Below are 24,466 nucleotides of genomic sequence, written 5' to 3'. Positions count from 1 at the left end.
CATCTCACACAAGGTGACTCTAGGCAGCGTACAACAACATAGATAATTCTCATCTGCCATGTATTACAGACCATTTACCAATTCAAATCATACAGCTGTGTTAGCCATCTCTTAATAGCATTCATTGTCACATCCACTGTTTCACACATGCTTAACCTAATTACTTATAGTAACATAATTATGATATACATAATGTAGTAACTGTTATTTAAAACAACTTGCTCGCAGATTTTTAATTTTTTTCATAGCAAAATGATATTCGAGTCATGAAAGTCTTTAAGTTAGCAAAAGTTAGATTAATTTAGTACTTAGGTACTTAAGTATATATTCTAGGAACTTCTTTAGTTGAAGTATTAAATTTATATTCAAAAATTGAATTTCAGTAGTTCTTGAAATCCTTACATTAAAATTTGTCTTTAACAGGGTCTTTTAAAATGTAAGATAATTCAAGTGATTTAATTTTTGTGATTGCAGGTATTAAAGTGTAAAATAATTTGAAATAAATTACACATTGCACTTCAGTTTACATAAATAATTACTGATTAAATTATTTATGTATGTTTTGGGGTATTAAACATAGCTGTGTTGAAGTGTTTAAGTATCCAAAAATGTAAATAATTTGATCTGTAATACTATAAAGCAGAAATATTTGTACAGTATTTAGATTAAAAGACTCTAACATTTTAAGATACCTTACCATGATTCTGTATCAGATAATGAAACTTCCATATGCTTACTATCCTCTAGTTGTTATACAGAAAACAAGTTTCTCTACATAGTAGCTGAATAATAGGGGATCCAACACAAGATTTTTCTATGCCTTTTATGAGGCATCAGTATATGTTTATGAAACAACATATTATGGTCTTTGTTTTGTTTGTAGGGAAGGGAGATGTTAGAAAGAACAGAGATGGCAAAAAGGAAGGTTGAATTGATAGCAGTAGTTTGCATAACATTCTAAGGATTGTTGGATGATCTTTTCTCCTGAGCAATAATATTGTAATAGAAATTTTTAGTACCAAGTGTGATGGAGCTCTGGTAGTAAATTGGTATGACATGTATTTCTACATATTGTGATATAATTCCACATGTGTTCCATATCAGTTAAAGTGATAGGAGTATCATACACACACACATATGATACTATCCAATTAATATGGCATTTCTGTAGATTATTTTAATTTGTTTAAAAGTATATATTTAATCTAAAACATGTTGATAGGCACTGGGTATTTTTTAAAGTGAGGTGCATACTTCATAAAATTTTGGATTTAGCTGTTTTTAATGCTTGTAATAGTGCAGTTAAATCTGTATGTTAGATAGCTTGATCAGGTAGTCTCAATGCCAAATTACATGTTCCAATTTTTTTTCAGATTTTTTTTTAATGAGTTCAGTAATGGGAAAAAAGAGCACAGGAGCTACCATTTTGTTTTAAATAAAATTTATTTATTGTATACAACATAATCCTTTTGGATTGAAATAATTATTATTCCTCTTTTCCAAATAAGCAAGACATATTATATAGTATTTTAAGTATTCAGTAGAGACTGGTTGTGATGTAGTATTAGCAGATTACTAGAGTCTGCTAGAGTCTAGAGTCTGAAGTTTGAATCTCACCTCTTCCATTAATTTACTGGGTATCTTTTAGTCAGACTACTTTGCCTTTGAGCCCACCATAAAAAGTTGCTGTAAGGACCATAGTTTCATAGATCATGTATGTTCTAGAAACAGAAGAGACTAGTTTTTGTTGATACTCCCTTCTGCATTGCTGTTACCATTTTTGGAGAGTCTCTAACACTTTGGAGCAGTTTTCTGGGGACACAAGGAGCTGTAGGGGGGGAAGGGGAATTTCCACTGGATTGATATCCTTTCTACAAAGGAAAGGAACTCTTCCCATCACAGAAAGGATTGTCAAATTGTGTTTGTTGCAAATTTCTACATGGGAAGAGCATCTTCCTTTGATGTCTGGCTATCCAAAGGTTATCCGTTACTGGAATTTCTATGCAGCCACAGATTTTGCCCACTCACTCTTCAAAAAGTGAACATTGTATGGAGAGCATATTATTCACAGGCATCTGTAACTACGATATTCAAATGTTGATGGTAATATTTGTTTTTAACAACAGGAAGGTGATGAGTCAGTGCTAGTGACAGTAGTTCCTGTAAAACCTAGCAAATCACCTGGAAGGATGAAAATAAGTTTTGAAGACCGAGAGAGAGAAAGAGAAGAACAAGAAAGAAGAAAGCTTGAAGAAGAAAAACGATTGAGATATGAGCAGGAAAAGGAAGCTCTAAGGGAAATCAAATATTTTTCACCAGATGTGGTAAGCTAATTGGCATGTAAAATGTTGCATGATCTCAAAAGCATGTTTATTTAGAAATAGCCCTCCACCCTGAATGAAGGGAAACTTTCTTCCAAGGAAGTAAATGCAGAACTATGGAGAAAATGGAGAGTTTTAGGCCACATGTATCATAAGGGTGTAAATTTGAGAAATGAACCTTCTGTATAGGATGAAGAGGAAAGCTTTGATAATGAAAGGAAAGAATCTCCCTCTCCTGGTAAAGTTAAATTAACATTTGAAGAATTGGAAAGACAAAGGCAAGAGAAAGGGAAGAAGCAAGCAGAAGAGGAGGCAAGGCTACGTTTGGAAGAGGAAAAACGTGCCTATGAGGAGGCAAGGCAACAGATGGTAAGCATGTAGGGATATGTTTGAACATATAAAGTCAAGAGATTTTTTTCAATCTAGGCTGGATATTACAAGATGAATTTATTAGCACATAATGGAGGATTTAGCCCATTTAAGAACCAAAGATCAAAGATTTACAAGGTCTTGAAGTTCCTTCTTTCCCATTGCTCAAGCAACTCCTCCTCCTCCTCCTCTGCATATGGAGGCCAAAATGTTATTGCTTTTTGTTGTTGTTGTTCCTAGTGGCTGGAGAATCTCTTAAATAGAATCTGTGCAGAGGATGGTCCTACTGATTGAAGAGAGAAGGGGATTTTTGCTGATTTCTGCCACTCTCCAGAAGCATCTTGTAATATCTGAGCGGTTTGTCCCAAATATTCTGGGATCTGTATCTTTTGGTGGAATTCCTTTGCTGGATCAAAGTTTCCATAAGCAAAAGGCATTATTTTCTTGGTGAATGGAGAAATCAGAATCCAACCTATTTTTTTTTTAATACTGAGGTTTTTAGATATAATTATCAAAATATTTTTAACCTACAATTTGTTTAATATATTTTGGCATACTGATATTCTTTTATCTTGGGGCATAGTAAATATTATATGTATTTTGTTCTTTAACACTGTATTTGTCATTATAATACTGTTTAATCATTGTGCTGTTTAACAGACTTAATAAATTGGAATTGAATTGAATTTAGCTACCATTACTTTTAGAGTTAATTGTTGAAAAATCTGGCACACATACCACATCACAGTTGAGTTTGGCATTTTCCAAATTAATGGCATATTTGAACATTCTTTCAAAAGCTTCTTTAAAATACGTTCTTCCCCCAAAGATAAATGAAGAGGATGAAGATAAAGAAGATGAACATTCTGTCAAGGAATTCCGCCCTGGAAAACTGAGAATGACATTCGAGGAAATAGAAAGACAAAGGCAAGAGGAAGAAAAAAGAAGAACAGAGGAAGAGGCCCGAAGACGTATAGAAGAGGAGAAAAAAGCATTTGCTGAAGCAAGAAAAAGCATGGTAGATAACCATTTAGCTATTCTAGTTAGCTTTAGCTGCTCATATTTGCTAGATTCAACACCAGCCCTTAGTGGCATTACACAAATGGTTTAACACAAATTTTTAAAACTGGAAGAAAATACCCCAAAACAAATTCCAAACTTAAATCAAAAGAACTAGAGCCAGACTTATTTCTCTATGAATCAAGGATCCTGTGGAGTTTTCCCCTGGGGAGAGGGTTAAATAATTTTCACTGGTGGTTCTTTCGCATATGATCCCCTCTATACACAATGTTTTTCTTGTGCCATTTGGAGAATTCTCAAACCTTTTAGGGCAGCCTGTAGTCATGACAACTGATATTAATGGATATTGAAATGCTCTCATACTCTAAACTTATCTATTAGGTTATTTCTAGGTCATCTTTTGGGCCAGAAGGATCCTCAAGGTCATTTATAGTTTAAAAAAACATAACATAGCAAAATAAAGAATAGAAGAAAGTCAAGTTTAAAAGACAAAACAGAAAGGAAATTATAACTTCAAAAATTAATGCCAATTTTTAGTTCTCAGTTCAGACAAAGTGGGAAACAATAAAGATTTCCTGATTTGAATGAGGAAGCTGATCATGTAGACTTTTTCACGGTGGTATTTCAGTTTATGATCATCCAAACTCTTAAAATTTATGACCAAAGCATTAGTAAAGCATTAAAAAGATAAAAGTATTTGTCCATATAATGGTCAGTATGTAATTTATAATTTATACTGAATCTATTATTAATAAACAAGATTATTTCTAATAGGGGCCAGATGATGAACTTTCACTAATGTCCAAAACTGTATCTCAAGAATCTCTGACACCTGGAAAACTGGAAATTAATTTTGAAGAGTTACTGAGACAAAAAATGGAAGAAGAAAGAAGACGCACAGAAGAAGAACGCCGACAAAAACTGGAACAGGAAAAGCAAGAATATGAACAGCTTAAACAAGAAATGGGAGAGGTCTGTGTTTTATGTTGTGAAATATTTGTTTCCTTCCTGATAGAAGACTTAGATAAGAAATTTATTTTTTATTTATAAGCTATACAACTTGTATAGTTAACTGTTTTTAATTGTGGAGTCCTTAGTGCTCTCTGAGCTTGGTTGTTTGCTTGCAAACATTTCATTACCTGACTAGGTAACATAATCAGTGCTAGTGAGTGTGGTGTTTGCTCCCTATACAGTAGCTTGCCCTACCAGTGCTGGCGGGGTTGTGGTTTTTCCCTTGGTAGTTCCTTGATTAGGATATTGTTTTCTGGTTGATTGTTTGTCTGGTGTTAATCCCTGCTTATTTGGGTGTTGGCTGCTGTAAAGGATGTGTTCTGGTCTTTTTGTTTCCTTCTTAGCTTTATTATTTCTTTTGAATGGCATATAACTCTGGTTTATCTCTGTATGTCTATTATCTCTATGTGTCAATTATTTTTAATTGGATTTTGTTCAGTATTCTTTGTCTAACTGATAATTTCGAAAAAATTTTTCTAATAGGAGGAGGAAGAGTGCGAAACCTTTGAGCTAAGCAGGGAATATGAGGAGCTAATAAAGTTAAAAAGAAGTGGTACAATGCAACCAAAGAACTTAAAGAAAAAATTTGAAAAAATTGGAGAGTTATCTGAGGAAGAAACACAAAAAAAAATTGAGGAAGAAAGAGCAAGGAGGAGAGCTATAGATCAAGAAATAAAAGAAAGAGAAGCAGAAAATTTTCAAGAGGTATGCTAATTATTTTGATATATAGAGAGAAATCATTTGTGGGCCATCATTTCATAAGTCAGTGAGTGTCTTGGTATTGTAGGCTTCCCAGTATAATTTTAAGATCTTTTATAGTTTGGTCATTGTCATGTGTTAGCTTTTCAAAACATAGATATGGCTACCGCAAAAATTGTTGATTTTTTAAGTATTATTTGCATAGATAATGTATGACATTGTTTCCATATTTTAATAACTGAATCCAATGAAACAATGGTAGTGATGAGATTTATTAGCTGAAAGACCTGGGAACGTTGCACATATTGCCAGGTTTAGATACTGCCATACCAGTATGAGCCATTCAAAGGAAAACGATAGAAAATGATAGCTGTCTATCAAGGAAACAGGATTCTGGATCTTAATCATGATAATCCATGGTAATCCTCTAAACCCCATACATCTGGCTAATTTAATCCTATTTTATTTATTCAATTGGTATCACACCTTTCTAGTAACTGAAAGCTGTGATACCAATTGTATTCTCTATAATTGTAGCTAATAATACCTACAATATAGAGAATACAGATTCAAATCTACAAATACAGTGGTACCTCGGGATACGAACGCCTCTACTAACAAACATTTCGGGTTACGACCAGCTTTGGCAGGAAAAATTTGCCTCGGGTTACGAACGGGGCCGTGGTTTCCTGTGGGCGAGGTCGCAGTAGCAAGGAGATGTTCGGTGAGGCTTGTGGTGTGTTTTGCGGTGTTTTGCGAAGGTTTTTGGTGTGCGTGTTAGCATGGCTCCAAAGAAAATGCAGAGCAGGCTTGGCGGGAGTAAGGCTCTGAAGAGAAAAGTGACTATTGAGCTGAAGAAGGAAATTATAGAAAAGCACCATCGTGGCATTCGTGTGACTGATCTGGCCTCGGAGTACAAGATGGCGAAGTCGACCATCTCGACTATTCTCAAGAATAAAGATGCCATCAGAGGAGCTGATGTGGCAAAAGGAGTGTCGATCTTAAGAGGCAGAGGACACCAGTGCTGGAAGAGGTGGAAAAGCTGTTGTTGGTGTGGCTGAATGAGAAACAGCTGGCAGGTGATAGCGTGAGTGAGGCTATGATCTGCGAGAAAGCCAGGAAGCTGCACAGTGATTTGCTGCAGACAAACCCCTCTACCAGCGCAGCAAGTAAGGAATTTAAAGCCAGCAGAGGCTGGTTTGAGAAATTCCAAAAGAGAAGTGGCATCCACAGTGTGGCAAGACATGGTGAGGCTTCCAGTTCTGACAAGGCTGCTGCAGAAGCCTACAAGAAAGAATTTGAGGACTTCATGAAGGCGGAAGGGTACGTCGCTGAGCAAGTGTTCAACTGCGACGAGACAGGGCTCTTCTGGAAGAAGATGCCAAAGAGAACCTACATCACGCAGGAGGAAAAGGCACTGCCAGGGCACAAGCCCATGAAGGACAGATTGACCCTTTTGCTGTGTGCAAACGCAAGCGGCGACCTGAAGATTAAGCCGCTACTCGTGTACCATTCCCAGACCCCTCGTGCATTCAGGGAGCACAATGTGAACAAGGCCAGACTGCCTGTCATGTGGAGGGCCAATGTGAAAGCTTGGGTCACAAGGCAGTTGTTCATGGAATGGCTGCACAAGGTGTTCGCACCCAGCATTAAAAAATACCTGTCTGAGAACCAGCTGCCTGAAAGGTGCCTTCTCCTGATGGACAATGCCCCGGCACACCCTCCAGCCTTGGTGGATGACATGGACGCCGAGTACGACTTCATAAAGGTCAGGTTCCTCCCCCCCAACACGACACCTCTTCTGCAGCCCATGGACCAGCAAGTGATCTGCAACTTCAAGAAGTTGTACACAAAGGTGCTCTTCACCAGGTGTTTCAATGTCAGCGAAGAAACATCCTTGACTCTCAAAGAGTTTTGGAAAAAACATTTCAATGTCCTCCACTGCATCAGCCTCATTGACAAAGCCTGGGAAGATGTCACCTGCCGGACCTTAAACTCAGCCTGGAGGAAACTCTGGCCAGAATGTGTTGCTGGACGTGAGTGTGAAGGGTCTGATGCAGAGGTAGTGGAGGAGATTGTGTTCATGGGCAAGAGCATGGGTCTGGTTGTGGATGATGCGGACATAGAGGAGCTTGTTGAGGACCATAAGGAGGAGCTGACCACAGAAGAACTTGCTGAGCTCCAGAGTGAGCAACAGAAGGCACTGGGCGAGGAGCATTCCACTGAGGAAGAGGAGGAGGGGGAGGAGGTGAGCTGTGATGTGATAAAGTCCATCATGGAGAAATGGAATGAGTGCCAGGATTTCATTGAGAAGCACCACCCCAACAGAACTGTGACAAGCAGAGTGCTGAATCTTATGAACGATAATGTGTTCTCTCATTTCCGGAGGGTTATGCAGCACAGGAAAAAACAACAGACTTTAGACAGGTTTTTCCCCAGAACTGAGCCTGCAGCTAAGAGGCAAAGAAGAGAGGAAACCCCTGAAGGGGACTCTCCCTCCAACCAATAACTGCCTCCCCACCCCATTCTCCCTCTTCATGCTGTGCCAATTGCACTGTTTTTCATGTTTTTGTGGTGTAAAAATAAAATGCATATGTTTCAGAACGGATTGTACTTTACATTGAACCTTATGGGGAAATTGCCTCGGGTTGCGACCAAATTCGGGCGGAGGGCGGAACGGATTAACCGTATTTACATTGAACCTTATGGGGAAATTTGCCTCGGGTTGCGACCAACTCGGGATACGTCCAGGGTCACGGAACGGATTAAGTTCGTATCTTGAGGTACCACTGTACTAACAATAATCTTTTAAAATGGGAATACAAATATGAATCTACTAGCTGTTACAAGTTAATAGTTGCATGTAATTGCAACTCAATTTGATTTGTACATTTGTGAGTTAGCTTAGAGTCAGTCTTAAGTATTCCCAACCATGTGAAAAGTTGAATAAAGATCCCACCGATAATCTCATAGACTTATTAAATCTGTAAAAATGAAAGTGCCTGTAACGTTAAAAAAATGGGCAAAAATAAAATAATAAAGTTCTTGGGTACCATATGATGGATAAGGCAGGATACACATTTAACAAATACAAAAAATTATTCTAGAACCTTTCAAAATGAAATTCATCATGAGGAATAAAGTTCAGCAGGCACTATAACTGGGAAAATAAATAAAAATAAAGCTGAAGTTATTTCAGCTGCACTGATTTCCAGTCAGTTTCCAGGTATAATTCCAAGTTCTGGTTTTGACATTTAAAGGCCTAGTGGCTTGTAACCTTAAAAAAGAAAAACCTGGTTTTTAAAGTTTTTGGTGGCTTAGTTTAATTTGTTTTTTCCATTCTTATTTTAAAACATTTTACATGCCTCACTGCTTTTCTCTGGGAATTCAAGGTGATATATATGACCGTCTATTCTCCCGTTTGAACAACCTGTGAAATATATTGGGCTAAGAAAAAAATGATTTCACCAGAGTCATCCAGTGGAATCTATAAATTTTGAACCTTTTCCGCTCATGTTTAAGATGACTGATAAAGATAAATGTGCATTTGAACTCTGGAAAGTATAGACATTCACAAAATACAAATTAAATAGGTTTAAGGGAGAAGTATTCATTGTGCTGTCTACAAATCTGCAGTTCATTCTTTCAGGGTGGTACGTTGTTCAGCTGTCAGTTATATTAAGCTTTAATCCAGATCCCTGTGAACTTTTTTTTCCTTTCCTTGAAAACCCAAATTTTATATATTTGAAGGTCTTTATACTTGGCATTTTATATTAACCTTTATATTCTTCTAAGAATTGCCTTTTCAGCTATAGAATGAGTCAGTGTTAATGTCTATGTGGACATTTAATTATTTTGCACTGACATTTTTGCATATTCACTGTGTACACCCATATGTACGTATTGTTTCCACTATTCTGCTCTGTTCTTGTTTAATTAAGGATTCAGCTTAATCTAGCACATTTACTCTTCCGAAGTCTTTATTTACTGAATCTAGTGAGAAGCCCTATGATTTTTTTTATTTCTTTTGTCTTGAAGATGGGCAACTAATTTTCTATTAAGATTGGCAATTGCTGTGAACAATGTCACTCTGGTCACTCAAAAAGACAGGACAGTACTCCTGGAGAGGTACTTTAACAGAAGCATAATTCAAGTGTCCTCTTTCAGTTCTACACTTTCTCCAGTTGTGTTGTTTGAAAAGGAATGTTAACATGGAACTTTTAAGTTGGGGATGGAAGATTTGGAACAATATACAATGTAGTATAACAGGAAAAGGCCACCTTTAGGCTTGCCAGGTCTACTTTGTTTTTTTACTAGCAGTGTATCTGCCAATTGAAGCCAAGTACAAGTAGCCCTCACTTAACACCCACTCATTCAGTGACCATTTGGAATTATGCCGATACCAACCAAGGGAAACTTAGAGCTACTCCTCTTAGTTGCAGCTCTCCCAGCACCCTGATGGTCATGTGATCATGATTTAAGCATTTAGTAACCAGCTTGCAATTATGACATCATGGTGTCCTGCAGTCACGTGACTGCTATTTGTGACATTCACTGCCGGCTTCTGACAAGCAGAGTCAATTGGGAAGGCAGCAGGATGTTGCAAATGGCGATCACATGGCTACAGGATGCTGTGACTGTGCGGGATTTGCCTAACAGCAGCAGCTGGAACTGCAAGAACCACTGTGGTAAGTTGGTGCAGTCACGGCATGCCTTACAACTGTGTTGCTTAGTGACAGAATTCCTGGTCACAATTACCATCGGTAAGTGAGGACTACCTATATTTGTTCAGTCATTAAGTCGTGTCTGACTCTTCGTGACCCCATGAACCATATTGCGCTAGGCCTTCCTGTCCTTCACTGCCTCCCTGAGTTTGCTGTTTCATGCTCATTGCTTCAGTGATGCTATCTAACCATCTCATCCTCTGCCGTCCTCTTCTCCTTTTGCCTTCAATCTTTCCCAGCATCAGGGTCTTTTCCAAAGACTCCTCTCTTCGCATTAGGTGACCAAAGTATCTGAGCTTGAGCTTCATTATCAGTCCTTCCAATGAACAATCAGGGTTGATTTCCTTTAAGATTGACTGGTTTGACCTCCTAGCAGTCCAGGGGACTCTTAAGAGTCTTCTCCAGCACCACAGTTCAAAGGCATCAATTCTTCGGCACTCAGTCTTCTTTATGGTCCAGCTCTCACAGCCATACATTACTACTGGAACCTACATAAATATTTCCAATAAAATACTCTCCCTAATTATAAGCACACTGAACATAAACATTTGCTGTCAATATTTTTAAAAATGCCTAAGCTCAACAGTCCTTTACATGGCTCCATTCCCAGCTTTTTCTTTATAACTAACTTCATTTCACTTAGAAAACATTTTGCTGTTGCAATTGCTAAAATGTTTGCATATATTCTATTTGCAAATTAATTAAAGCAAATGCGTAGCTTTTCTTTTTCCACTTTCACAAATTTCCTTTTCAGAAGTTGTCATAATCCATGTATTTTTAATTTTTTTTTTCCAGGACAGTGTTTTAGAAGATCCAGTAATTTGTATATTCCTTTTAATGTACAATTCCTGGTTGTTGATGGGTTTTTTTACTTTTAAAATGAAGTTAAATGGAAGACATGGCAAGCCTTATTATAAAATATTCTTTTGCCCAGCTTTTTATGATGTGTTATTTTAATTCCCACTTTTTTACTAATCATAGACCCCATTTTTATGTAGCTGTACCATTATTTCTTTATTAAGCTTATTAAACAATGCCCTCCTCTTGTTTTTACATTTGGCAAGTTAAATCAAAACTCCACTTTTCCACTAAAGCATGTTCAGATATCTGTTAGCTAGGATTGACTTCCTTTACAGTTGGTAGTATCTGAGATAAACATAGGAAAAATGAACACATTTATCATATGTTGATGTAATTCAACTATTTTAAAGGGAAGACTGAAGGTAATTTCTACCTATTAGAAGTTTACTTTTTTTTCAGGAAGATGATGTTGATGTGAAGCCTGCTGCAAAATCTGAAGCTCCATTCACACATAAAGTTGACATGAAAGCTCGATTTGAACAAATGGCAAAAGCAAGAGAAGAGGAAGAACAGAGGAGAATAGAAGAACAAAAGCTGCTTCGTATGCAATTTGAACAGAAGGAAATAGATGCAGCATTACAAAAGGTATGAGTATCCTACTGCAGCTCCATAATACATGGAGTTTTTCCTGTAAGCTAGTAGGAATCCTTATCTGGAATGGATATGTTCATGTAGACAATATTTTGTTACATATTTACTCTACCTTTAAGGTATCTTTCTGTGGTAACCAGATTAGGGCACTCACTGATCAAAGTTAATAGGTTTTGCTGAAAATACTGACCCCTCCCCACCTTGGATAAATGACATTCACATATGTGAAAAAGCAGCCCTAAAGAAACTGTTGGAATGCAACCACAATTCTGCTAAGCATCTTTTCTTCTATGCTATATTCCACTCTGTTGTATTTTAATTCTTTCCTTATTTCTAAAGAGCTTAAAGAATTCTCAAGATTTTCCCTAGCACATTTTATTCTCATCAGCCTGGAAGATGACTGGTCTATGTTTGCTACAGTTAGGTAGATCTCACTCATTTCTATCATATGCTACTATACTGCATTGATTTCCAGCACTTTAGTCTGCTACTCCTTTTTAACTTATGGAACAAGTGAAATCTGACATAACTACTCACTGCATAACTTGTTACACCTGTTAAGAGATAAATATGGGCTTGCTCAATAATAGATGAATTACCGTCTGAAGTATCTCCTGCTGACTGGTAACCCAAGCCTTTTGAAATCGTTATCAATCCTAGTTTCTATTTCTTCACAATGTGTGTTAAAATATTCACAATTTGTTTAAATGCAGAAAAAAGAGGAAGAGGAGGAAGAGGAAGGGAGTATTGTTAATGGCTCAGTTTATGAAGATGAAGAACAGCAAGCACGTTCTGGTGCTCCATGGTTCAAAAAGCCTCTTAAAAATGTATCTGTTGTGGACAGTGAACCAGTAAGGTTTACTGTTAAAATAACTGGTGAACCCAAGCCAGAGGTTACATGGTGGTTTGAAGGGGAAATATTGCAAGACTGTGAGGATTACCAGTATATTGAAAGAGGAGAAACATACTGCCTTTACTTACCAGAGACGTTCCCAGAAGATGAAGGAGAATATATGTGTAAAGCAGTAAACAATAGAGGAACAGCAGCTAGCACCTGCATTCTCACTATTGAAAGTAAGAGATAGCATTTAATGTTATCAAATCTTCAGCTCTTGTTCTCTGTTGATTCTCTCTTAACTCCTCTCTCCTCTTTTCTTCCTTAGCTGATGACTATTAAATATCCTACCATTTCTGGAGTCTTCCTTCCTTTTACTGCATCTATCTTTTTCTCCTGTGGTGGGGCCAAGAAGAAGTTGTCTATCATTCCTCAAGTGAAATACTTTTCAGACTGAAAAATGGGCAATAAAAGTTTGGTTCATTTGACACACAGCAATGCAATCTACAAATGGTGGCTGCTTATTTATGCTACTGCATTGCTTCATGAAATATTCCATAAGGCAAATCAAATTGCATGAAAGTTTGCCATATGGTTCCAGAACCCTTTTACTATGTCAACATAAAATATGCAATGTGGTCAAAATAAAAGTCTTTAATGCACTAAGTGATGAGAATACTTGACCACAGAAAACCTCAATTTTATTGTTTGCAGGTTTAAATTTATGCCAAAATGACATAGGGCAGGTTTGTAATTTTTAATCTCATAGCCAAGACCAATTCATTCTACAAAAATGTCTTGATCATGGCAATTTGGGGGGCAAACATGTATGTCCTTTGTTAAACTGTTAAGTGGCTAAAAGTTAATATAGTGTTTATTTAACATATGCTTTGCTTAACATTTTCCTTTTAACTGCATGGACAAAATAAAATCAAGATTATAATGGCCTGAAGGCAAATTTATACAATTAAATTATGCATTCAGCTGTAAGTTAAAGTCCTTAAAAATCAAACATTGGCTTTTTATATTGTATTAGATGGTAGATATCAGTTCAGCATTCCAGGAAAGATGCTGGGCAAATCTGCATCATATTCAATTTGCTAGCGTAATAGTGGGTGGCTCTTTAACTTGCATCTCATCTTACAGAACTTACTCAATGAATCATCTCACTGCTGTTTCCAAACTAAGTAACGTATATTATTCATATAGTTATAAACCTAGAACAGATGGATAATAGACTTTTTGGGGGGAGGGTGCTAAATAAAAAGCAGTTAACTAAATTCCATCACAGATTATGCACTGGAACTTCACATTCAGTACATTTGCAAAATCTTCCAGTTGGTGTAGGCTTGTGTTTTACTGGCCAGAGCAATTCAGGCATAAGTTTTTATGCAGGAGATACAATTTTTTTCTTAAATATGTACCATATTCTGTATTCACTGGAAGGATAATAAATATGTTCTGTTCCTAAAGCTGAATGTTTTCTTCATTACCAAGGCTATAGCATTCATCTTCCATAGGTTTTTGGAGGTATAAATAATAACCCCCCCAAGTATTAAATAATGCAAAGGACAAAATTTCATCCATTAGTTTACATTTATTGAGAACTCATACAAAACAGTACAATTAATGTATTTTCATGAGTACATACATTGTCAATAGGCAAGCTCAACACAACATACTGGAAAGCGTAGGATTTACCTCACGTCCAAGCTGCATCTGCCTAAGATACTTCCCATCACAGTAGCCTTTAAAAGACAGTCTTCTTTTTTAACACGGGTAGTTTCTGCAGAGAACACTATCTCAGGACGAAAATGCCTTTCATGCATATTAAGATAAAGGTTGCATAAATGTAAGAGTTTGATAGGGTACTACAAGTAGAAAAATGGATCTGTTGTACATATTCTGTAGGACCCAATGTTTTACTTTATAAAAATCCTAGTACACAAAGAAAAATGTAAAATTCTACCCTCAAACTTATGAAATGTATCCCACCAACTGACAATATTTTCAGAAGAAAGGATTAGTGAATGATACAGCCTACCTAGCTAGTAAGATCACTGAAGTGTAATTTACACAACTCTAGATAAAGACTGCTTTTTAACTAGCAAATATCCTATACAGAACACATACTAAAAGATGATCTAAAGACATTAGTTGAAATTAAGATGTTCCTCTCTTTTAAAACATTCATTACTTTCATTTAAACCTGGGATTCAATTAGAATTTACAATTATTTTTTTCCTGCTATAACACACAAACTGCACAAGAAAATACTATCTATGGATTGGGCTCAAAGTTTCCATATTGTGAGTAGAATGGAACACTTCAATCCAACCCTATCTTTGAAAGAAATTGGACAAACCAAAAATAAAAAGCTACAGTACAAGAAGATGCCTATAGGTCCACCAAAACAAATTATTAACACAGATCTTCACCTCCTACGCCAACAACTTTTTTCCCTGTTACATCTCTTGACTTTGAGTTAAATTTCAATTTATGCTAAATTTATTAAAAATGGAGTAGGAAAAAAACAAGTTTTCTTTTATAATGGTGAAACAAAATCCAACCAAGATGAAGCTCTTAAGCACATAGCTAGTTTTCATATAAAAATTAATCTGACATATCAAAATATAACCCCCCCTAAAATAAAATGAAGTGGCTCGAGGGAATTCCAGTACAACTATTGATTTAGTTGTAAATGCAAAACATATCCGTGCTTGACTATTTAGCAAGGTGTAAACTGATAAATAATTTTTATTATTACCACATAACAAATTATGGAACATTTATGGTCAAGCAAATAGCACTTTAAAGAATGAGAAGCGATAAAAACAGGCAAATTATACCCTACACCATTAAGTATGGGATACATTTAAAATCGGTATTGTTTTTGCCAATTTTACCTTCCACATGGAGCCCTTCTATGGTCCATGCTCATCGGCTCACCATGGCCATACACTCAAAGGAATCCTCTTTATTGGAAGTAACTATCTCAGGACCTGATTTTATGAGCTATGATTTGGTGCTTGCAGCATCTTCAGCACTGTGTGTGAAAATGAAGGCAGGGTTTTTGAATATTTTCCTTCGATGCACAGAAAAGCAGGACTTTTGATAAAATCAAAACATTTTATTAAGTGACAAACAAAAAACTGATGGTACTGCCTTAGAATTTTCTATTTAAACTGAAAATCTGTACCAGTTAAGCTACCTAGGTAAGTCATATACAAAACATTTTAAAACTAGCAAAAATATACAGCAATTCAGCTGAAATAGCAAGGTAGGAAGGAAATTGCTATAAAAAGAAAAGATCTGCCAAACTTGTTAACATATCACTGGCACACATACTTTCTAGAACTATTTTGCAAAAGTAAAATCTCACTTTTCCTTCTGCATGAAATAATCAAGCTACATTAATTTATGGTTTATGGTGTATCATCTTGGGATTGAGAGAAACATACAGTATATTTGAATACGTAGTATTTGGGTATAACATCCTTTAACATTATAGAAGCATTTGTGAAGGCTGTTGAAGTTCTGACCAATATTCCTGTATCTTGAAAAAATATTTTATATTCATTTGTAACAACTCAACTATTGAGGGAAAATAGTAAAAGTGACTTACTCAAAAATTATTGCAGCAATCCACTTATCTTTAAAAAAAATAAAGATACACATTTACCCAGAAATGTAAATAATTGTTTCAGAATTCTCATTGGAATGAAACCATGAATAGCAGAATACATTTGGGAAAAGATATTGGCAGATTGCTTTTGAATACACAAGCACAAAAAAATTCTCACAGGGACAACATTGATATACTGAAATATGTATTTATACACTTCCTTAGGTTGTGCTTACCTGTGCTTTTTGCAGCAGAACCTAAGGTGGAAGATCTGGGAAGGCACTGTGAAGTATAAATAATTGCACTGTTTGCAATTAATAAAGATTTTATACTTTAAATGAATCAAAATCAACAGCCTCCATTTGGTGAATGATAAAGAATCTGGTGAATGTTTGTTCTGTTTAGTTAATAACTACACCATTTTCCAATAAGCTACAGACTTATCATGCAAAATATTTGATTTAGAGACTTCATAGCCTACTTATCTATATATTTATTAACTTCTAGTAGTCTTTTCAAAATGTAAATCCTAAACTAAGCTGGGATAAAAAAAAATCCCTCCTGATTCTACAGTAGAACAAATGCATTTCTAATTATTTTTGCGATACTACTTCATTTCAGACCACATTCGGTTCTTCTGTTGCAGCCACTCTAAGTGAACACTCCAAAACAACAAAATGGTTTTCTAAAGATAAGGCTAATAAAAGATTTAGAAAAATAGCATATAGCTGTATCACTAAATATATGCAGACAACTGAAGACAAAAACAACTTCCTCCTGACAAGCATTTTAAATGTTAACAATGTATAAGTTGATATCTGAATACATCTCATTTCTGAAACCCTAATGAACAATGTTAGTTCATTGATGAATTCTTTAGCTAAAGCTAAATATCTCAAAATACTTACCCATACATACACACATTTATGCATATCTAGGTATCTGATTTAAGAAGCAATTGTGATTTTCTAAAATATCAGCACTGTATTTTATTCCAACATAATATTCACACAGGTATGGCATTTGCATTATGTGGAACATTGACAAAAAGATACTGTTGCAGTTCATCATTTTGTCATTCTGATGTACTTACAGTGCAATGCTCCTTGAAGGAACAATCAAGGATGATACACAGCACAGTCCTCCTCACCCCTACAGAGCTAGTTCTATACTGGCTGGATCAAACCTGCACTTCAACAGACAATGGCAAGACAGACTGTATTGCATGTAATCTAATATATGCAAAAAAGCAAACAGTGGATTTTAACAGAACACCAATTTTCAATTAGAATTATTAAAAGTAAAATGTATGACGGAGACTTTTCAAACATAACTTAAAAACTAGTCTTCAACATTTAAAAACAGACCTTATCTGCAAAAACCTTTTTTTCATTAAGCATTCCAAGACTCAAACAGCATGTTTCTACAACAAATGCAGTTTTATAACTAAAAAGCATAATCATCCTTACTACACTGAATTCTGTAGCAAAGTGCTGCAAACCAACTGCTTAGCACATTTTGCTTTTCTAAATAACTGACTTTAATAATGTTTCTGAAAAATATACTAAAGAATTAAATCATTGTTAAAACAAATGTTAACTATAGCAGCTATACGGGTCTGGGACAGTGGTCATGAATAAAAAAGAAATTTCAACTGTTAATGCAGAAGTATGTCAAGAAATACCTTCACATACATGCAATTTTTATACAAGTAGAAAGAGGAGGATATCAGAATGCTAAATAGCAACATACAATCACAAGAGATCCTTCTATACCTATTCTGGAAGGGGAGAATACCAACATCAAGCCTGAACTTAAAAGAGGGGGGAAAAGTCTTACTTGTGTACATGTACAGAATTACTAAAAAAAATCCTTGAATTCTCTGAGTACCCACATATCCAACTTACCGACACAGGAGGTTTCATATTATTTATTGCAAAGCACAAAACAAGCATTTAAAAGTGATCAAGTATACATTGAAAAAGTACATTTATATCACAAAGCATTGACCACATAATAGTTGCAAATACATTTGCTGGAATGTGTACATCTACACTAATGTACTAAAAACAAACCAATTTCCATTTCTACACAGAAATATTACCTCCTATCAGTTGTGATAGATATTTTGTACATTTCAAAAAACACTATTTTTAAACCAAACAAAATTATGATCTTCATCAAGGCGTCTGCATCCATACATTTAACAAAGGTTTTTTCCCCCACATAATGAAGCAAATACTGTATTGTCCACTTCTTATTATTGGCCCTGTGCGAAGAAATACATAAGAAATACACAAAAAGTTAAAGAAAATATTTTTTAAAAAATTGTGCTAACTCAGGAGTGAAGCCTTTAAGAAAGAAAATTTGGTTAATGCAATGGTGGTGGCTTCCTGCATGGCTTTCAAAAACCCTGAGGAGAAATTTTTAGATCAAAAACACTAAATGTATGCAACGACAAACACAAATCTCCAGTTAAAAGAGCATTAATTCATTTGCAGTTATGTTTTATTAGGAAAAATGCATACTTCAGAAAGATATCAATGTGGGAGACATGCAAAAACAAACAAAATTCCACCCCACAAAAATTGAAAGAAATATCTCACTAAAATAATAGCTAAATAATTCAAGACTGTTATACCTGTGGTGCTGGAGGATGTTGTGGCATTCCTTGTGGACTTGTCTGGGCATAATAAGCTGCCTGCTGTCTATAGTATTCAGCCCATGCTGCACTGTAATCTGGCTGACCTGTCGGTGGGGCTCCTGCTGGAGCTGGAACAGCCTGACCTAGAACAAATGTAGATTACACAACTCTGGTGCCATAAAAGGGGCAGAAGAAGCTCAAAATAATCTCATTTCTAACGAACATTACCTTGCTTCTTGTAATATTCCTCCCAAGCCTTTGAATAATCTTGTGGCTGCCCTTGTTGACCTGCAAAACCCCCCACATTTTAATGTAAACACAGCTCCCATGTATACCAAAATTACAGTCAAGAATACAATGGAAGAGTTCTTTGCTGTTTTGTTTTGATATATAGTGAAAACCAAAGATAATATCAAAACCTCACATTTTAGTTTTTTGTTCTAGAATTTTTAATCAAAATATTGCTTAAATTTGAGCTCAATTTTTATACAGTAGTCTGCTGCATGCTATATAACTAAGTTCGCTCACCATATAATATGCTAATGATTCATCCAAGCTAGCTTGCATAATCCAAACTACTTTCTCTAGTTTGAGCATGCTTGGAAATGTATGCCATATTCTACACAAATGTGTAGAAAAATCACTCATATATTCTCATTATATGGTTTGTAATATATATAATCGGTGGGACTTGCCCTGAAATCTGTATCCATGAGTATGCTATATACTCATATGAACATATATATATATTCTAATATTACAAGAGCATACTTTTTTGTCAACCCATGCTTAATACTTAAGTTGACCTTGTTTTTTGATGACTAGCATGTGGTAACAGAATGCAGAACGATGGCAAAAAACTTACAGCAACTATAAAACTCCTTTTAAATTAACTTACTACTGATTACAGGCAGCCCCTGGGTTAAGAACACCCAGCTTACAGGTGACCCATAGTTAAGAACGGAGTCTATTGTAGCAAAATTCAAGTTAAATTCACAATGATTTGAGTTAAATACACAGTGGTTTGAGTTCATTATACGATATTATTTATATAGTATTATACAATAATACTATTCTGGCTTACATGCAAATTTGACTTAAAGACAGACCTTGAGAACGGAACTTGTTCTGAAACTGGGGTCTACCTGTAATTTTATTTTAAATTAAATATTTTAAATTGTTTCTCAACTATATTTAATATACATAGCAAATAAAAGAATATGGATAAAGAAAAACTGTAAGATACATATGGGTCAGTCATTTTATATTTAAGAAAGTAAATTGGGAGTGGGGGGACAGATTTAAAGTACTACCAATAAGAACTCAAATTCTCATTCATATACGTAATGTCAAATTGCTATGCATTTATTTGCAGAACAGATCCTGTGAAGGGTGTCAACTTATGAGATAATGGCCAAAAATTCATATATGTGAATTTGAATCCATTATTTTGAATCCATGGCTCAGTTTCTCCCTAATTACTTCATACTGGTTCTCTGCACTATATATAAATTGGTATCTGAGACCAATTTAGGTAGTATGCTTAACATCAAAAGGGCATAATATAGGACTATCATGAACTCTCCTACCCTACCTACTTAAATTTACCTTGAATTGTTCTATATATATGATGCAAATGGGTGGAATAAAATGCTTTAAAACGAAGACAATTCATATTGTGAAGACAGTCATAGTGACAAAAATGGAGGGCACAAAAAGAAAAGTGGATGTTACAACAATACTTTCTAATCCTGTTAATTCTAATTCTGAATTAATTCTCAAAACAGGTTACAACCAACACCACAAGTTACTATTATACTATTTTATTGGGAGATGCAAACACACACACACATATAAGTTAATTGCTTATATTCTTATGTTTAATATATAGGAGAGGATGTCAACTTTTCTTTGCCAATTGTTTATAACCTGTCACCTACAACCTCTTACAATGCTGAATTAACCCAGTTCAGAATATTTGCCAACACATACAGTAATTAAGTGCTTCAGACAAATAAGCTGGTGCCAAATTCCAGCAAAACTCAATACAGCAATGGAAATGTATGCAGCATTTTAATAATAATATAGAAAATGGATCAAATTCTCATCTGATTTACATGCTTAATTATCAAAATCAGGAGTGCAGGTTATATGTTTTTATTGAAATTGTGCTGTGAAAATAATTTACTTAAAATTAAAAAGGAAATTAGATTGCCCACATTTTGGCAATTAATATTCTGATCATGGATGTTTAAGATGACATAATCTCAACATCTAATTCTGTCTAAGGCCAGAATGGAACCAATTACTCCTGTTTCAAATTAGACTTTCCACTGATGGCACTGGATGCAAAATGCAAACACATGTATTTGGCTTCTAACAAAGAAAAATTAGAACTGTAGCATGTATTCACTAGTTATCATAAAAGGGGCACATATATTTCACATGCAGTGTTTCCATGTTAAATGTAGAGTTTCATAACAGAACAACATGAAACTATAACAGCTGAATTTGTGATTCAGATTCAATTTTACTGTTTAACAGAAAACAGCAAGAAAATGGCAAATATTTATGAATAGTGTTCTTTTGACACAAATAATGAAATATTCTAGGACTAGCATTTCATGAATACCTTTTACTCATATATGCTTTCAAGGGCACTAACACCAGCATAGGGTTTACTGTATCAGAGGTTTAGGATAATTTTTTTTCTTACTGGAAACAGTTATAAGGGCAGATGAATATTTTAAATGCAGGGGATTGGATGCATTTTAACTGTTTTCTGAATTATTTAATTTTGCCATGACCTTTCTTAACCTATCTGATATGAGAAACAGGAAATAGTAAACCATAATGGAACAGGGAGAACTGAAGTTCTGATAAAGTCTTTGCCACTTTTCTTAGGTTGAAACATGTTAGTTGCTGGGAACATTCTCAGACCTGAGGCAATGGACTGGATTCATTTAATGGCTTTTAGCCTCAAGCACTAATGTTTACATTAAAAGTAGCTTTGGCATTTTTGGAAAGTTTAATTCTATCAAATAAAGCTTATTCTTTCCCATGTAAAATAGTAATGCTTACAGCACTACTCCTAATTGTTTTTTTACTGTACAAATCCAACTGCAAACATTAGATTATGGAATACAGGTTTTCCTGTGTAATAGTAAAGACATCATAAAAGCTTTCCAAACTCTAAGTCACACAATCAGCAAAAATATAAAAAGTGCTTACAATATAAAATTTAGGAATATCTACAGAGTAGTTTTGCTTTTCAAAATAAGCAGCTTTACTGTTTCCATATGAAACAGTAAAGCTTCTGAGAAGTAAATTTTAAAAATCAAAAATAAAACATACCCATTTTTTTATAGTACTCTTCCCAAGCCTTGGTGTAATCTACCTGCCCTGCTGGTGCTGGATTTGGTTGATCTCCTGATTGAACAAAAAATTAAAAATAGAATGAATAAAATAAAAAAAAATAAAAAGGGTCAGTTCCAGTCACTTACATTTTATTCCAGTTAATGGTTAAAAGCCTTACATCAAAAGTCAAAACATCTGTTTTCAAATACTATTTAAATCCCAGTTCAGAAATGCCTTATTTGCACCTATCAAGCACAGAACTTAGCTGCAGGCATGCATCTTTTACCCATCAAGACATGTCATTTCTTTATCTATACAAGCCAAAAAAACCATTCTCTTGCACTAACATACAGGGAGATCAGTCAAACCTTCTTAATGATTCAGCTGGTCCAGTTATGTTTAACTGAAACCAGTCATTGTGCACAAATCAATCTATCTCCATGACTAGTTCATGTCCCATACAGACCACACCCCAAATCCTTGTGATGGTGACATATGCTTTGCATGTGTGTGATCCCACTGTAATTTTCCAGAAAACCCTGGAAACAATCATATCTTGGCAGAATATTCAATTCAAATTCATGACAAATTTTTGTTTTACTCATGATAGCAACAGCTATGCCATAATAATTTGACTGGAAGCACAATATAAACCTTGAAGTGATCATGTTGATTTGAATTAATTTTTGATCCAAATTCAGTTTTTGTATTTCCACCTACTGGTCTATAATCTGTGTATGTTCTACTGGATTATTTTTCACAATTCCTGCTGACAGTAATTTCCCTTACATACTTTCAAATCAAGACTGAAATCCTACATTTCTTTACAAAACAAACCTTGGGTGGTATCAAGTTCACAAGCCTATTACCCGCACCTCTTTCACTGAAAGTGCAGTATTTTATATCCTGATTTAATAGCAACTCATAGTTTCAACAAAGGTGAGTAACCCATTTGCTTGCAAAGCATAAACTGAAAGCCCAGATAATGTACACAAACTCTAGATTGCAGTAGTGAAAAGGCAAGTCTAGCATTGCTTGAGGCTCATTCCCATTTTGGTATAATGTATGAATGCAGATTTTTTTTCTGAGGAATAACTTAAAAACAAAAATCAATTCTTGAATCCTAGACACAATTTTATGAGGTATGACATATTGTGAGTTGTATTTAATTGGCTCATCAACATAATTGCTTGGAATATAAGAAAACTAAGAGAAGGAAAGAGATATGGAGATTACTGGAAAGATTAGGAGTTGCCCAGAATTTGGTAAACCTCAGCCCAACTTTGGTTAAGATTCTCATCAATCTAATGCCCTATACTAAAGTAGCTGTCCCAAATATTTAGATTCCTCTTGTTATTTTAGGATTGAATCCAACATACATACAAAGCTTCAAATATTTAATTGGTGAAATTATAACAAAACTACTCTTTCAAGATATTCTAGGGTTTGAATAAGATAGTGTACTTCATCTTTAAACAAAAGCTATTTTAATGTTTTTGTTATATTGATATGAGTATGGTACCTTGTCCGTTGGTCTGAGTTGCAGGTGGCGCACTAGGTGGAGCTGCAGGGGGTGGCTGTGCTTGCTGTTGATAGTAGTGGGCGTAATAGGCTGCCCATGCTGCTGAATTAGGATCTGCTGGCTTACCTGAAAAATTAAGTATGACTTTCAGTTCAACATCTTGAATGAGATCACCAAGATCAATTGCCATTTACATCCATTCTTATGTTAGAAAACATAAACATATAAAAGATATTCCCTAAAAGTAAAATGGATAATCTGTTCATACGGAATATTAATTGTTCATTACAGCATCTGAATAATGCATGCAGCCATTTTCCCCAGTTTCTATGTAAATTACACACATGTATATTCAAAAACATGCTTATAAATGTAAGCACTACAAAGTGGGGCCTGTATCTAGGACTGCCCTGCAGCCAAATTAGCCTTATTGTTTTGGTGTGTTTGGTGTGAGTGTCACTTTCAGAACTGGTGTGTTATCTGAGTAGCAATGCATAGGATTTGGACTGCATCTTATACAAGCTTACTTGAGAGCAATGCCATAAATTCTACGGTACCTTCTTTTGAGTAATAGACCTGTTTAAAGGGGAGGCAGAAAGCAATCCCACGAGTTTTATTATCTAGTTTGAAGTCATACATTTCAAAGCCATATTTTTTAAAAATTAGAAACATTGGTTCTAAATTTAACTTTGTACCGAATTCAGGGTGAATTTCGGCTATCTGAAATATTCAGTGTAAACATAACTTAGCAACCCAAGCTGCTGGGTCTTCACAACTATCTGTGCTTAAATGCGTGCTTAGCGTTTTCAATGGAGCCTATTAGCAACTGCGTTTAGCATTTCAGCTTTAGTGTGCTATTAGGCTGGCAAAATGAAATGAGCATGGCT

The 24,466-nt window shown here is 35.3% G+C and overlaps 2 protein-coding genes across 11 annotated transcripts in view; one reads left to right on the top strand and one right to left on the bottom strand.

Annotated features, from left to right (window-relative positions):
- NEXN (nexilin F-actin binding protein) overlaps window positions 1-12,929 on the top strand; it is a 37,306-nt gene extending 24,377 nt beyond the window's left edge. For all 5 annotated transcript variants that reach the window (XM_007423814.4, XM_007423817.4, XM_007423813.4 and 2 more), the window contains 8 exons: window positions 2,127-2,324; window positions 2,511-2,690; window positions 3,520-3,708; window positions 4,485-4,682; window positions 5,205-5,426; window positions 11,405-11,590; window positions 12,310-12,670; window positions 12,760-12,929. In XM_007423814.4, the coding sequence (XP_007423876.1) occupies window positions 2,127-2,324; window positions 2,511-2,690; window positions 3,520-3,708; window positions 4,485-4,682; window positions 5,205-5,426; window positions 11,405-11,590; window positions 12,310-12,670; window positions 12,760-12,773 (1,548 nt within the window). In that variant the 3' untranslated portion in view covers window positions 12,774-12,929. The remainder of the gene's footprint in view (window positions 1-2,126; window positions 2,325-2,510; window positions 2,691-3,519; window positions 3,709-4,484; window positions 4,683-5,204; window positions 5,427-11,404; window positions 11,591-12,309; window positions 12,671-12,759) is intronic.
- A 1,816-nt stretch (window positions 12,930-14,745) lies between these two features.
- Window positions 14,746-24,466, bottom strand: part of FUBP1 (far upstream element binding protein 1) — a 35,929-nt gene continuing 26,208 nt past the window's right edge. For 2 of the 6 annotated variants that reach the window (XM_007423823.4, XM_007423819.4), the window contains 5 exons: window positions 23,580-23,705; window positions 22,055-22,129; window positions 18,929-18,988; window positions 18,698-18,843; window positions 14,746-16,338 (listed from right to left, as the gene is read on the bottom strand). In XM_007423823.4, coding sequence (XP_007423885.1) covers window positions 16,231-16,338; window positions 18,698-18,843; window positions 18,929-18,988; window positions 22,055-22,129; window positions 23,580-23,705 — 515 coding nt within the window. In that variant the 3' untranslated portion in view covers window positions 14,746-16,230. Of the gene's footprint in view, window positions 16,339-17,971; window positions 18,326-18,697; window positions 18,844-18,928; window positions 18,989-22,054; window positions 22,130-23,579; window positions 23,706-24,466 lie in introns of those variants that run through there. The other 4 variants (XM_007423825.4, XM_007423822.4, XM_007423821.4 and 1 more) reach the window with 3 other exon arrangements.

This window comes from Python bivittatus, unplaced genomic scaffold (genome assembly GCF_059951505.1).
Source record: "Python bivittatus isolate LINGU-HERP-01145 unplaced genomic scaffold, Pbiv_v1 ctg000700_np1212, whole genome shotgun sequence".
Lineage (NCBI taxonomy): Eukaryota > Metazoa > Chordata > Lepidosauria > Squamata > Pythonidae > Python > Python bivittatus.
The sequence above is the reverse complement of the archived record's forward strand: the minus strand, read 5'-3'. Positions and strand labels throughout refer to the sequence as shown.